Source organism: Chenopodium quinoa, unplaced genomic scaffold, assembly GCF_001683475.1.
Source record: "Chenopodium quinoa cultivar QQ74 unplaced genomic scaffold, ASM168347v1, whole genome shotgun sequence".
Classification (NCBI taxonomy): domain Eukaryota; kingdom Viridiplantae; phylum Streptophyta; class Magnoliopsida; order Caryophyllales; family Amaranthaceae; genus Chenopodium; species Chenopodium quinoa.
The window spans coordinates 3220934-3236426 of NW_018743050.1; the positions used below are offsets into that span (position 1 = coordinate 3220934).

Sequence of the window (15493 nt, forward strand, 5' to 3'; positions counted from 1 at the left end):
GGGTTTTTGCAGGATAGATTTGTGAAAGTAATCCATTTTGTTTCTTCCTTAGTGACACAAGGTTCTCGGCCATTTCTCATCATATGTCCTAATGCATCTCTGCCATCCTGGGAGGCTGAGTTTTTGCACTTAGCAGCATCTATCAATGTTGTGGTTTATGGTGGAAATGCAGATGCACGTCATATCATAAGAAGTCTGGAGTTTTATGTAGATGGTGGTCAAGTATTGCTTCAAGTACTTCTATCTAGTGCTGAAGCTATTGCTGAGGTATGTGTATTTGAATAATAAGATAAAATTGTTTGTACTCTTCCAGGAGTTCAAGACTGAACCAAGAAGGCATTTGTAGGTCTAGTTTTTTTTTTAAAAAATAATTGGTCTTTTTATTTCATTTTACATATATTTGTTACAGGGAAACATCATGTATTTTTTATATTTATTTTACCTTCTGGATCTCATGATTATGGGCATATTTGCTATGGCCCTCTTTATCATGATATATATTTTTTTATTTTTTATAAAAGTTTATGGCTCCTTGGTGTAATGTTTTGTTTGGATTCTAACAGATATCTTTGACTTGTTTATAATTTCTTGTATAATGATAATTGATTTTCAGTCTCTTTCCTAGAGCACCTTATCCTCTTGTTGTACTTAAAGTTTGGGCTGTGCAGTTATATTGATTTAGTTTCCTTATAAAAAGATGGGAATACCCTTTTGATTATGTAGCTTTTAGGAGTTGGCTTTTGTGCAAATTGATAGTGCTTGTTGTGTTTATGTGCCTATTCCCATTTAAAATGTAAAATCTGGATGAGTTCAAGCTACTTTCAGTTTTGGTGCGATTCACTTAATGTGTTCTGCTTTTAATTTTGCCTCTGATTTAATCAAATTTGCAGCAATTGCAATACACTTTTAAGTAGGGGTGTGATTCTCACCTCCTTGTTTTAATTCTGTTTACGAGACATTAATTCTATGGGAAACCTTAGCCTTATTTTGAATGTTTTATTTGCTTAACTGTGTAATTTCAGTGGGCCGGTATGTCCATTATCTATAATATATCAAAAGCACATGCATTGTTGTGCTGTGTTATTCGATTAATTTACTGTATTTGCTGCTTGATTGACGCTGTTTCGTGAGTTTTTTAAAATTCTTGTTATTGGTGCTGTATCGTGAAAGAAGGCAAGGTATGTAATTTGGAATATTTGGATTTAACTTTGAGATTTAAATTTTGTATAAAGTCAAACAGTTAGTTTTTGGGCAAAAGGGTGGGTAGTAAGTATAAATACACAAATGACTTCACAAGTCAGATCAAATAATTGTTTGGAGTACTTCATTAATGTTGCTGTTGTAAAATCATTTGCATTAATTTTTATACTTGTGTATTTGTAAAAGTTGACACGTATATAATTATATATATTGTTTTAAAATGGAGGAGTAAAAGAGTGGTCGTTTTGGTGGATGATAAACATCGTAGCTCTACTTGGATGAACAAATTTTTGATATATTTTTTTTTCCATTGATGTTGGTCGGCAAACCTAATGAACTGTGACTTTCTTGGGGGCTCTTGATCTCTGTTGTTTTGGGTTTGCATTTTGCTGTTTGCTCCTCTGCTTTAGTAGTCTAGTGGGATTAGTTGCATATTTTAAATCATTTGAAGATGAATCTGGGAATACTACAGTAGGGGTGAGGAAGAAGATGATGGAAGACATGGATTATTTTTTGGTCAATTGAGGATTTCTAAAATTTTTGACCAGACAAAGTTCCATCTATTGAGCAAAGTGTTCAGCCATAAGTTTTTAGAATTTTCATTTGGAGCTTCTACTTCTCCCCTCTCCGGAATCTATATTTTGTTCTTTTGGGCTTGTAGAGAAGCTGAAACATCATACATTTTATTCTTCTTTCGGCCTAACTTCTTTCTCACAAGCTCAGAACTTTCAAAAAGATAACAGCTCCTAAATTCTACAGTTAATATTTTGTTGATAGTAAATACCCTAGTGTATGTTGAGAGAATAGGACTTTTTTTTTTTGAACAAGAGAGAATAGGACTTTGCGGTGAGGATATTTATTTATTTTTATAATTTTTTACATAGGTGTGTTGTTGAGAATAAATCAATTTTAAGTTGGTTCTTTTTCAAGGGATTTTTCTATAAATAAATTTGATGTATGCTGGTGTTATTTTTTATTTATAAAAATTTGTTTATTTTTATTTTACTTTACTCCCTCCATCCCATAATTATATGCTTGTATTCCATTTTGGGTGTCCCAAAATGTTATGCCTATTAGATAATCTTTCCATTTTTAGACTATACTTTTAGATAGAATACCCTCATCTCCCTTTCTAATGACTTAATTATCCTCATTTTTTTTCTGAGTTGGCATTGAGTCATTGATACTTGTGCCATCTCCCTTGGTTTTAATGCTGACATTATTATTTCAACAGTCTTATTTCTCTCTCTCTCTTAATTTCTTTGGAAACTTCATCTTCAACCTTGGTTATGCTCTTTCTCTCTCTCCGTTTCTTGCAATTTCGTCTGTGTTGCACTTAAAATTTTAATTTTCTTGCTTTAATTGGTCCCTTTTACAAAACCCCTCAACTAATTTCACCTTATGCTGGCTATTTAAAATTAGATCTGGAAAAAAAATAGAGCAATGTTCATTTTCTCTGTCTAAAAATTTCAGATATGATTCTTTAGGGGTAGATAAAAAGAAATTGCAGAGCAAAATTGAGGGAGAATCGGAGAATTTTGGATTATTGATTGATTGTTTTGTTTGGGTGGGTAACTATATGTTTTCTACTTGGACATAGCTGAAGCTTTTGAATGGAGAGAGAAGATGAAGGTGGGGGTATAGTACAGGGGTTAAAATTAAGAAAATGTGTTTGCCGGGAGGTGGTTAGGGGGTGTTGATGGGTGGCCAAATGTGGAAGTATGGACGGAGATGACTTGGTATAGTAAAGAGGATGCCATTGTTGTTAATCTAGAGGGAGAAAGTAAAGTTTTGGTGAGGGATTATTACTAGAAGTAAGAGAGGAGAGAGATAAATGACAGCTTTCCTTTACATTTTCTGATTTTTTCTATGTTTATTGCATTATTGAATGACAACCCACATGATGGTTGTACTTCCAATGATAAACTTTAAGGAATCTCTCAGTGAAAATTGAGAAATAGTCATGTAAATATGGGACGGACAGAGTATTTATTTGCAGAGTTATCTATTACACCATGGGATGTGTGCATCGTAGAAAAGATTATATTCACTTACCCCAAAAAAAAAAAAAAAAAGAAAAGAAAGAAAAGGTTATATTTATGTTGTCAAGCATTGAAATATACGAAGTAGATGCCAACAGAAATTACTATGGCTTTATTACGTATGATCCTCTTGAACATTTTTTGGTTTCAAATTAACATGATTTGATGTAATGGTGCTTCTATTATTATGTGTTTTTTCTCTGTACTTTTTAGGTTTGAATTGTTGTTATGTTCTATCATGTAGCTTAATGGGGTTTGTTCTAAACATACTGATGATGTGCAGGATGTTGAAGAACTGAAAGGCATTCGCTGGGAAGCTGTTATTATTGATGACTCCCAACAGTCCTGTATTTTGACTCATTCTGGTTGTATCAATGATTTGGATACTGGATGGAGATTACTTCTTATGAATGCCCATTTAAGGGTAAGATTACTTTCATCATAAAGTGTTTTTAATTTTATCAAACATGTCCTGATAGCAGTGTTGAATGTGCAGGATAGCATAACTGATTATTTAAACATCTTGTCCTTGCTGGATCCTGTTGGTGCCAATCAAGATCTTAAACTACTTTCTAACTCCAATGCTGACATTAAAGCATTGAAAGATAGATTGTCCTCTTTCATTATTTGTGCAAGATTTATTGAATATTGGGTACCAGTGGAGATCTCAAATATTCAGCTTGAACGGTATTGCTATTCTATGCTGTCAGAATTCTCTGCCCTTCGCACATTTTGGAAGAGTGATCCTGTGGGCTCCCTCCGTGATATTATAATTTCGTTACGAAAGGTATTTTCTCTTAAGAGTTCATGAAAAAGTCAAGGATGTTAATATACTCTCTTACCTTCTCACTTCTGATGCTCTTTATGTTTTTATAGTGCTGTGACCATCCTTATATTGTGGATTGGCAATTGCAAGAATCCCTAACCAAAGATCTTCTCCCGGATGCTAGGATGAATGTGGATATCCGAGCTAGTGGCAAGCTACATTTTCTTGAAAATCTTCTCTCTGAGTTAAAGGAGCGAAAATTGAAAGTTCTTATCCTGTTCCAGGTACTTAGTTTTAATATTTAAATGAAGTTCTCCTTGGCTACAAATTACACTGTTGAAAATTGGATTCGTTGTCCCTTTATGTTTACTTTTGTCATCTTTGTTAGGGTCAAAGGTAATCTTGATATGAATTTTTCATAATACAGACAAGACTCAAAACTAGTATCTTCAAACATGCTTTGCTAGTCTTGCTTTAATACAGTCTTCGGCTATTCTGATTTCATTAAATTCATATTAATGTTTACTTTTGCAAATATCATTTTTTTTTTCATTTTTTTTTGTCATGGAATTAAAGATATTTAGAGAGAAGCTAACACAAATAAAACTATATGGTAAGATATAATCTAATCTCGTCTCTAATATGATCATTTGTGAAATACTTTCATTTTTTTTTTTTTTAAAATTTGCAACGTTTTTATAGTGTACACTATTTACATACTCCATTTAAGTTACATTTTTGAATTTATACCAAAAGAAATCTATAGTCATACAAGGTCTTGTTAGATTCGTCTCAATGTGTACTTTATTTAAATTTAATTTTTATAAATTTTAATAATCAATCAAAGCCTATCGGTTACATGAACCAAAAAATATTTCTGTTTTTAGTTACTAACATACACTAAATCAGATTTTATGAAGTGAATAATCTTAATAAACAATGATTCTCACCAAATTTTATTTACCCCAACCAACCCAATTTAATTCATCTACTCTTCATTTTCCCAATTTAATTAACAATAAGATATTTTATCAACATCTTCATCTTCCCCCATATCTTTCTCTCTCCTCTTACAATCCCATTTTCTCTTTTCATCTTCTTTCAAATCTTCTTTATGTTCAACCTCCACAAAATTGAACCCGATGGTAATACTAGGCCGTATTTTTCGTGGTGTTTCCGTTGGGTTCGTGAGGGTGGTTTCTGGGTTTGTAGGGTGGGTGTCAGTAAGTTGGAAGGGTTTTTCGGAGAGGGTGGGGGGGGGTGGTTTTTGGGTGTTTCTAGGTGTATGGGGGTGCTTTTGTAGGTTTTTGGGTTGTGGTTTCCGTGGGTTTTTGGGTTTGTGGGCTGGTTTTGTAGGTTTTAGGGTTTGTGGTTTTTGTGGGTTTCTAGGTTTTTGTGGGGTGGTTTTTCGTGGGGATGTTTTTTGTGGGTTCATAACATGGGTTCATTTCATGGGGGGGGGGGTTTCTGGGTTTTTTAGGGTGGTTCTCGTGGGTTTGTGGGGGGTTGTTTTCGAGGGTGTGTAGTACGGTAGCTTGGGTGGGTGGGTGGGTGATAAGGTGGTTTAATTGTTGGTGATGTTATGGATTAGATTTCACTCAACACTAATTAAGCTAAATGCATATAATTTAGAAGGCAAAGCTTGAGGATTAATTGATTAATGGTCGAATTACAAAGTAAGGGGGATAAGTATAGCTTTAGGCTATAAATCTCATAGTAGCTTGAGGCTAAAAGTCTCACAAAAGCTCACTCGAATTTCTGGATGATTTATACTTCTAACATACTACAATATTTATACTCAAAGCTTCTAATGACCATAGTCAGCCCTAAATTGAATACATGTGACTTGTTAACTAATTTAGAAAAACCATCAGTAGACTGTTGAATTTGATTGCTTTCCTTCTTTAACTTCTCTTTAATTAACTTTGTCTTGTTGCAAAGAATTGCTTCCTGCTGCTGCCTCATGCTTTTGACCCCTGCTGTCCCCTTTTCTTGCGCCTCGTGTACACCAATAAAGGTGGTTTCCTTGGGCTATTGACCCCATTACCCAATCCATATCTGGTTAATTAGGCATCCTCTTGATTACTTACCCTCACTCCCAAAGATACACGGAACGCGGGACGGCAGCACGATCCGCGCACCTGGTCGTGTGTCCCGAAACGCGGAACGGACTCGTTCCGGTTCATGGTGGTTTGCGATCTGGAACGTCATTGATGGAGTACCCATTTATGGGTGTAACAACCTTCTATTTTTTTGAGCAGCAACTGTATTTTGTTTGAAATTTCAAGTTTATGGGAAGTATTTAATAGTTACATTAATGGAGGGAGATGAAGAATTGATAAAGGGAAGAAGATGACGGCTGACAAGTCACATGCAAACCTAACCTAATGAAAAAAAGAAGTTGTGGACCCTTCTTTTTATCTTTTTTTTTTTTATTATTTTAAATTTTTTATAATGTTTATAGGCAAGTTGGCATCTATTAGTGTGTACAGCTATAATGTTACTTTTTTTAAAATTTGGCTGTCTCATTGGGAAGGATGGCATGGATAATTGTGTAGTCAACTAGTCATAATACAAATTAATTCCTTTTTTTTTAAGGAAATCACATATTAATATTGGTTCTAGTAAACGTTACTCTTATAAAATTTACTAATTATAAAATTAAAAGTCAACCCTAAAAATAACCTAACGTTCCGGGAACTTCAGACCCCACGTACCCCGTTTCCGTACCACGTTCCGTGTAACATTGCTCACTCCTTCAGTTTATTAGTGTTAGCCCTCAAAGTTGCAAATAACAATTAACGCAAGTTGGAAATGGATGCAAGTAAAAATGTGCTTAAATAAGTTGAATTGAATATAGTCTCACTAGTGATATATGAAGTAGTGCTCTTATGAAGTTACCCATGGATAAGTTGTGTTTTTCTTCCTCTGTCCTAAGGGACAATTTTTAAATGATGGAAAATTTAACCATCTGATACTTGTATGTAATTTTCTTCATAAAGTTGTCTTGTATCTAGTATGCTTACATGCTTTAATTTTTAATTTTATTCAGTCCTTGATTTGCCTTTATTGATGTATACTGTCTTCTTATCTATGTGGTTTGATTTGACAATTGACAGTCAACTGGTGGTACTGCAAGGGATGCTACCTCAGTTGTTCTTGAAGATTTTCTTGGGAGATTTGGTTCAGATTCTTATGAAGCTGTTACAAGTTGCGTTATCCCTTCCAAGAAGCTGGCCGCTTGCAACCAGTTCAACAGATTAAGAGAGAGATCCTTCTTTTTACTGGAGACACGAGTTTGTAGTCCAGCCATTAAACTTTCGACAGTAGATGCTGTTATTTTATTTGACAGTGACTGGAATCTTCATAATGACCTAAAGGCACTTCAAAAAATCACAATAGATTCAAAGCTTGAATTGATTAAAGTCTTTCGGTTGTATTGCCCATTTACTGTTGAAGAGAAAGTTCTTATCCTTGCCAAGAATGATTTGATCCTTGATAGCACTCTGCAGGGTACTAGTCCAAGTACTAGGCACATGCTTCTGATGTGGGGCTCCTCAAATTTGTTTTCAAGGCTAGATGAGTTTCATCGGGATAAAATTCTGGACTACAGAGACAATATTGTTTTCAGATCTTCATTTATGATTGATGTTAGTAAAGAGATCGTTTCTCTAATTCAAGATTGTAATAATATTTACTCAAGTAAATATATATCAGTAGCACGACAAAATGGTGGATGTTATCTCAAATGTATACCCTTGGTTGGAGAGCAGAAAATTCAGCAAGAAGAAGTTCCACCACCTGAGTTTTGGACTAAGTTATTGGAAGGAAAGCAGCCTCAGTGGAAGTATCTTACAAGCTCATCTCAGAGACACAGGAAGCGTGTCCATTATTCTGAGGAGTCTCCTTCAGAAGTTCATAGTGATGAAGTAGCAAAGAGGCGCAAGAAAATGGATGGTACTAAGATTGATTCTCCTTCCCAGCAAACTGAGCCAAGGCTAGAGAAACAAGATTCTGGGAGCAAGGAGCATCAAGGTATAGTTCAGTTATTTCTATGGTGGCCTTTGTAGGTTTTATTACTCGTTTAATCTATATTATTGATTCATAATGCATTAAATTTTGGATAACCCTAGTAACTAATTTAGTATCCAGTGTAAACAATGTCACAAGCTTTTGTTTATTTATTTTCATATAAATGCTGATACAACCTTGTTTGTCATAATCAATTGTAACCTGAAACTATATCTATTACAGAGTCTGGTGATGTAGAGAATCTGCATAACCAGCTGGGGGATCTTTTTGAAATATTGAAGCCAACTCTATTAGACCTTTGTGAAGCTCTGCTACTTGAGGTATGCTTTTAGTACGGAGTCGAGAAAATGGTGCATGTGTTGTGGGTATTTTTTATAATGCTTTGATATTATGTGTGGCTGTTTAATGAGAAGTATTCTCTTGCATAATTTTCTGTGGGATACTGGGATATCTTGATTAGATATTGCAAAACATGTTTTCTTTTCATATGCCTTTTGTTAATGCTCTGCCCTACTAATTATTATGTAATACTTCCTCTGTTCCCCAATTATTGCAACATGGGGATGGGATGCGGATTTTAAGAAGAGGAGGGAAATAGAGAGGAATAAAGATAGAGACCCATGTGATTAGGAGAGAGAAAGAGAGAAAGCATGTGTAAATAGGGAAATGTTGCAATATTTGTGAAACCTCCTAAAATGGTAATTGTTGCAACATTTGTGAAATGGAGAAAATAGGTGATTTGGGTGTGCTATATCATCTTGTTAAGGGTATCAAGGTATGTTATGTTGGGATCAATCATGGAATGAGATAATCAGGACAAAAGTAGGGGTTACCAGTTGAGAATAAGATAGAGAAGTATTGTCTAAGATGGTTTGGACATTTTGCAGTCTTTGGGGCTATTGACTGAGAGAAAAATTTCAGATACCAAGAGAGATACCTGAGTATTTTCTCTGAGAGGGGTTTGATTACTAGTTGTAGTCTTTGGGGCTAATGACTGGAGACTTGGCAACTTGACCTTTTTTATGATGTTTTTGAAAAGCCTGTGCTGCCTTTTTCCTTTTCTACTGTGTCCGTAAAACATTTCCATTTGATGAGTTGTAGTGCAATAGTTGGTGTTTTTTACCAATTGGTCCAGCTTATTGTTTTTGAAGAATATGTTAAGCGGATAAAATTTGAGAGATATATAATCATGATTTGCCTTTATGTAAGTGTAAGCTCATCACGGACATCAGCGATTTCTCGAGTTGGTCATTCTTTCTTCCATTGTCATAGTCCACAACCGGAAGCTAAACTAGTAAAAGTCCTTATACCTTAAAATATGCTTTATGCCCTGGAGGTGGTGTGTTTGGCTAGGTAACATAATGGAAATGCGCTTCGGGAGGAGGGGGGATCTGGTTAGCGTAGATCTTTGAATCAAACATTGAATTAAATAGCTTTTTTTTGTTTTTCGTTCCAAATTAGTTGATACGTTTCTTTTATCACGTGTCCCAACGCATAAACTCAATCGAATATATCTTTAATTATACTATTGTAAAAAATTCTTAAACTTGTATTTTAATTCACATTTCTATTTTTACATATCTATAATTCACAAATTTATTCAAAGTAAATTATATGAGTAGTGTCAAAAGTCAAAATATTCAACTAATTTGGAACAAGGGATAGATATCAAACTTTGAATTGGATAGAATAGACAAAAAGGATTTCAATTGTTTAGAGGTTATCTGCAGTGACTATACAATTATGTTAACTTTAAATGATGTACAGATTGTGAGACTTAACCTAGTAATGATAGTGTGATTGGAATTTGAACTTTGTGCAGGATAATGTGAAAAGATTGGCTGAGGAATTTCTCGAGTATCTGGTGAAAAATTATCGAGTCACAAGAGAGCCCGAGACTACATTACAAGCTTTCTTACTCTCAGTGGTATGTAGTGCCTCGTTTTTTTTTCTATAATCTATTATTTTAATGGTATGGAGTACCCTAATGAATCAGCACCTCTCACAAGTCAATATAGTCCAGCTTTGCACGTCAGACTCATTGGGAGGGAGAGAGGCGGGGGGGGGGGGGGGTTGTATAAGGGAATCCTCATCCCTAAAGAGTCCCTAGTGGGCTGTAATCCTCCTTGTCTATATGCTGTGGGATTTTTCTTTTAATCCCGTCCCTATCCTTGGATTATGTTTTATATTCTTTATTTTCCTTGAATTGGGTGGCCAAAATAGAATGAGATTATTTTATGCCATTTTGCCATGTTTGATTATTTTTATTTATACAACCCTTGTTCATTTATGTATTGAATGAAAATGTACCTAGGGTTTGCCTTGCCATTTGATTTCCAAATTATTCAAGTTATCATATTTCTTTATCTTCCCAAATAGCACCAGGGGAACTTTTTAGTGTTGCATTCTTTTTGATGGAGTATTGTTTGGTTGTGTTATGTATATTTACAAAGAGCATTTATGCATCCTTCATGGAAATTTACATGAAATCTTTGCCAAGGAAATAGCAATACAAGATCAATTCACATATATGATTATAGGGTGCAACAATTAAAAAGCAAAAAGCTTCGTATATTTAGAATAATTTATTGTAGTCATGTGTTGCTCTTTGTCATTCAAGAGAAGTTTGGTGTAGTCGCATCCATAGATATGTGGTCCTCCAAAATTGTTAAGCTGCTTTTGTAAATTTTCTTGTGTTGTTTTTGTTTTCCTAGAATGATTCTGTTTTCTTTTGCTCACTTTGATTTGCTGTCTTTTATAGTGTTGGACTGCAGCTGAGGAACTAAAGAACAAAATTGATCACAAAAAGTCACTTACCATTGCCAGAGAGAGGTTGGGCTTTAATTGCTTAGAACGTGACACTGAGAAAATAATTTCAAGGTTGAAGCCAATAATGGATAATTTTATTTGTTTGAGAACGAAAAATTCCAAGTCGGAAGGAAATTTTGTTGAATCACCACTAGGCAACATGAATAATGCAACTGTAGAGCTTGAGGAACATATGAAGAAGTTTGAAATGAAATCTGGCAGGCAAATGGAGAAGCTAAAAAATAAACACTATGAAGAACTTGAGAAATTTGAAAAATCCTGGGAGGATTTGACGATGAAGCTAGAAAAGTGGTGTAAAGCAGAGTCAACCACTATTCGTTATACTCACGCTAATTCTGCAATTAGAATTGATAAGTTGAAGGCCTTGGATAATGATTATGCTAAGAAAAGGGAAGAGCTAGAAAAGCAAAAATCCATCAAACTTAAAGAGCTTGAAGCTAGGCAAAAGGTTGAAAAGGATTCAGAAGAGAAGAAGCTAGCTGGGTATGTGAAACGACTTAACTCCTTGGGGTGCCATAGGCTTTTGGAAGAACCTGATGGTAAGAGTAGAGTAAATTCTGAAGTTGCTGAACCAATTGGACCAAATGAAGAATCAAATGGAACTGTGGGTATCAATGGGAACCTCTCAAAGCAGCAAAGTTTCAAGGCAAAAGCAATAGCGTCTGTACTTGCTGAAAATCTGGAGAATACAGATGAGCAGAGAGTGAGTTGCTCAAGTGATGATTTTGTAGCATCCATAGAGAATATACCAGCGTCTAAGGGACCTATTGGACTAGATAAAGAATCAAATGGAACTGGAGGTATCAATGGAAATTTCCCAAAGCAGAAAAATCCTGAGGGAGAAGCAATAGTTTCTGTGCTAGCTGAAAATCTGGAGAATACAGATGAACAGATAGAAAATTGTGGGAATGATGATGCGATAACTGGTATAGAGAGCGTACCAGCATCTAATGGGCCTGATACTAGTACATGTTCACCTGAACAGCCTTCTGCTCCTACTGGACAAATTAAGAAATATACCACTCAAATAGATGACGTGATAGTAGATAGGTTGACTGCTGTAGAAAGCAACCCAAATAATGGATCCAGTACAACAGGGCCATTGCTCTCTCCAATTGGTTCATTCACGGAGCACCCAAATGCTGTTGAGAGTCAGGTTTGCTTTATCCTCTGTCCCCCCCACCCCTTTTTTTGTTTTTGTTTTTGTTTTTGTTTTGTTTTGGAGGGGTTTGGGGTAGATCGGGTGGTGTGTTAATTTCGGCATCCTCTCATTTCTACTCCAACCTTTTGCTGTTCTACTTTCTGTTCCCTTCTTCGATATTTTGAATTATCTGAGCTCTGTCACAATATGTTCTGCCTAGGTGCCTTGGTCAGTCATTTATGCTGTGTATTTTGGACTTGGGTTTCACCTAGCACAAAGGGCTGTATTTCTCAGATTATTTAGGACCACTTCATAAGTATCTTTTTAAATGATTTAAGAAGAATTTAATTGGTAAGTAACAACTGAGAAAAAAAAAAAAAAAAACATTCTGAGTAATTGTTAGCAGAGCACCCTTGACAAAATGGCAATGGTGTTTTCATCTCTCTTCTACGTGGGGTAGAAGGGAGACTGAAAACACACTCCATTTGCTGTTGTGATTTTTTTGTCTATTATTGATTTTGGTCTGGTGAGAGATCACTGGTTTGTCCCAAAATGTGATTGTGTGGGCTATTGGCTACTATCTATTCTCCTTTCCTTTATATTATCTCATATTCACTTCTCTTACTGCTGTTACCTGGTTAGGGGCTTGGAGATGAATCTCATATTGGAGTGGGAGAACAAGTAGGACCTGCTACCAGGACACATACTGCGCCTTTAGGTGATACACCATCTTTAAATTGTCCCAATCATGTGCCATCTGACCTTTTGCATAATGAAGAAGCACGCTGTTCTACCGAGGCTTCATTCAATGAGTGGGTTACACATTACAATGATCAGTTGGGAGTTGCTCCTAATAGGCTTGATAGTCAGCCAATTGGAAATCATACATCTATTGTGGGTACCACAACCCCAAGGCATCAAGATCAAATGGGAGTGGCTCCAAATGGTAGGCTTGATATGCCAATAGTAAATCATGGATCTATTGTGGATACCACAATTCCAAGGCAACAAGATCAAAATAGGGGCCGTGTTTTAGGTGAACCTGTTTCACAGCCTTTTTCACAGATGCCTGTTCATGTTGTTCCTGCAAATTTTTTCATCCCGTATGAAACTAATGCACCAGTAGCAAGAGGAGCTGTCCCTGCACATTCCGACCATGCAAATCGAGTGCAAATGCCTACTAACTCTTTGTTTACGACACCCAACCATTTTGATCCACTTCAATTTGAAGTAGATAGAATACGTAGAGAGATGGGTAATTTGATGACCATTCATGAGCAAAAGGTTAGTGCATGCTTGCCTTCGTTTTCTTTTCCATTTTTTTACTATGTCTGCCTTTCTTAATTATTTTTCCCCACCGGGCCTTGCAGAAGTCACAACTGAAATCAGAATGTGATAAAGAAATTGAGGAACTTGTTGCTCAAATTAAGAGAAACTATGACAAGAAGATTGATGAAGCTGAGGCAGCATTTTCACTTAAAAGGAAGGAACTTGAAACATGTCAGAACAAGGTCGTGATGCATAAGATGCTGGCTGAGGCTTTTCGATCTAAATGCACCGACTATAAGGCAGCTACAAAGATGCCACAGCTAGGTATTTATTTTTTGGCTTTACAAATGACATTTGTTTAATTTAGGGTCGAATGAGAAGCCCCTCTTAAAAATATAATTATAAAAAAAAAAAAAAAAAAAAAAAAGGAAAGAGAGAGAGTATGAAAGGCTTGATTGAGAGGACACCTTACTCATGATAACAAATCTACTTAGATCCCTACATAATCTTGTTTTTTTTTAATTGTTTTGTTTTCCTTTTTCCCTTGTTTGTGCTGTCAATGTTTGAAGAATTTTGACCCAAAATTTTGATGTTAAAGTCGAAAGTACAGATGATATTGAGGTGGCAGTATTACTTTTTAGTTATACTTGCCTGATTTTATTAAGAGCTGCTTCATAGTTGATTTCATTGTTGTCTGCTTCTCACAATAATTGATATTACAGGTAACTCTTCTAGTTCTGTAGAGATTGCCTCGCAATTACATTCTACAAGACCTTTCTCTCCTGCTACGTCTCCTTCCAGTGTTCCACCTAGTGCTACACCACCTTTACAGGCTATTCGTCCCTCTATGACCTTAAGTGCTCAAGCCAGAATTTCTCATGTCGATCCTGTAGCACTAACGGCAGGACAACAGCAACAAATTAGGCGTGAAGCACTTGCCCCAGCCCCTCATATACAGCCCTTCAGATCTGCTTCATCTGCTATTTCTTCCAGCTGTATGCCTTCTGATGCGTTGGTGCCACAGCCACCTAACAATCCAACTTCTGACTTAGCACAGAAGCTCCCACCACAGCCACCTCCGCTGTCAGCACCAGTACAGCTAAACTCTCGTGGTCAGTCTCGCCAAGAAGAATCAATGGGAAGGGGTACACCACTTAGCTTATCCTTGAGTGCAACACAGTTGCTAATGGATATTACAAGGCGACATGATGCAAATCTTCGTTCTAACAACGTACCCTCATTGCCAAGTAATGTGCGAAGTTCTGACACATCCCGATTTGAGGAAGCAACAAATGTGCAACTTTCTTCGTCTAATTTACAAAATGGAGATGTGGTCTGTTTATCTGATGATGATTAATTATTGTGACATTCTAGGTTCCCTAACCTTCAATTTGTTGTAACTCTTAGATCCTATTTTCAGCTTGGGATTAAGAATTATAGTAGTCTGGGTCTGCAAGTTGTATACAGTCCACTGTTATTGTAGCTATAGGTTAGCAGCTAATGTAACTAATTGCGATTAATTTGAAATGAAATAGGTTTCAAAAAAATATTGTGCAAGACGTACCGTGTTCGTGCTAGTGTTCTAGCTTTTGGAATATACTTCGTATTTTGTTAATTTGGGTTTTGGGAGTGCAACTCATTAGAGGTATGTATAAAATGTATACAACCTTAAAAACTCCCCAAAATGGAAAAAAAAATGGGTCTGAACAAGAATGTACAACTATAATATCCAAATTGATCCAATATGAACTACATGTAAAATTATGTTTCATCTGAGAACGAAATATAATTGTTAGTCATTTTGAAAATGAATTATTTTGAAAATGAAATACGTAGTACAGTATATGAAGTCGGAATACTTGAATTTCACAATTATGTATCATAATTGAAATTTGTTTTCAGGAAACACTTACCTTTTTATTTGTTTGGTATGAATATTAAAAATAAGGTGGAAAGAAAGCATAAAAGGAGGAAAAGAATTATTTAACTCTTACCTTTTTAATTTGTTTGGTTTAATCATAGAAAAGTATCACTTAACTTGACAATCAAAATCAATTTCTCAGGAGATTAAAAAAACCCTAGCCTCCTCTCTCTCTTCTCTCTCCTAAACTCTAGCCTCCATTGTTAATTTTAAAGGGGCTTTTATCGGATTTCACCGGTAGAAAGCCCCAATCTTTATTTTCTTTTAAGCTTTTTGATTCTTAGATTACAATA

The 15493-nt window shown here is 35.6% G+C and overlaps 1 protein-coding gene across 2 annotated transcripts in view; it reads left to right on the forward strand.

Moving 5' to 3' along the window:
- Positions 1 to 14819, forward strand: part of LOC110730938 — a 28211-nt gene extending 13392 nt beyond the window's left edge. For both annotated transcript variants that reach the window (XM_021910778.1, XM_021910780.1), the window contains 11 exons: positions 13 to 267; positions 3526 to 3666; positions 3739 to 4029; positions 4119 to 4292; positions 7128 to 8043; positions 8263 to 8360; positions 9863 to 9967; positions 10802 to 12025; positions 12653 to 13294; positions 13381 to 13603; positions 14002 to 14819. In XM_021910778.1, coding sequence (XP_021766470.1) covers positions 13 to 267; positions 3526 to 3666; positions 3739 to 4029; positions 4119 to 4292; positions 7128 to 8043; positions 8263 to 8360; positions 9863 to 9967; positions 10802 to 12025; positions 12653 to 13294; positions 13381 to 13603; positions 14002 to 14636 — 4704 coding nt within the window. In that variant the 3' untranslated portion in view covers positions 14637 to 14819. The remainder of the gene's footprint in view (positions 1 to 12; positions 268 to 3525; positions 3667 to 3738; positions 4030 to 4118; positions 4293 to 7127; positions 8044 to 8262; positions 8361 to 9862; positions 9968 to 10801; positions 12026 to 12652; positions 13295 to 13380; positions 13604 to 14001) is intronic.
- The last annotated feature ends 674 nt before the right edge of the window (positions 14820 to 15493 follow it).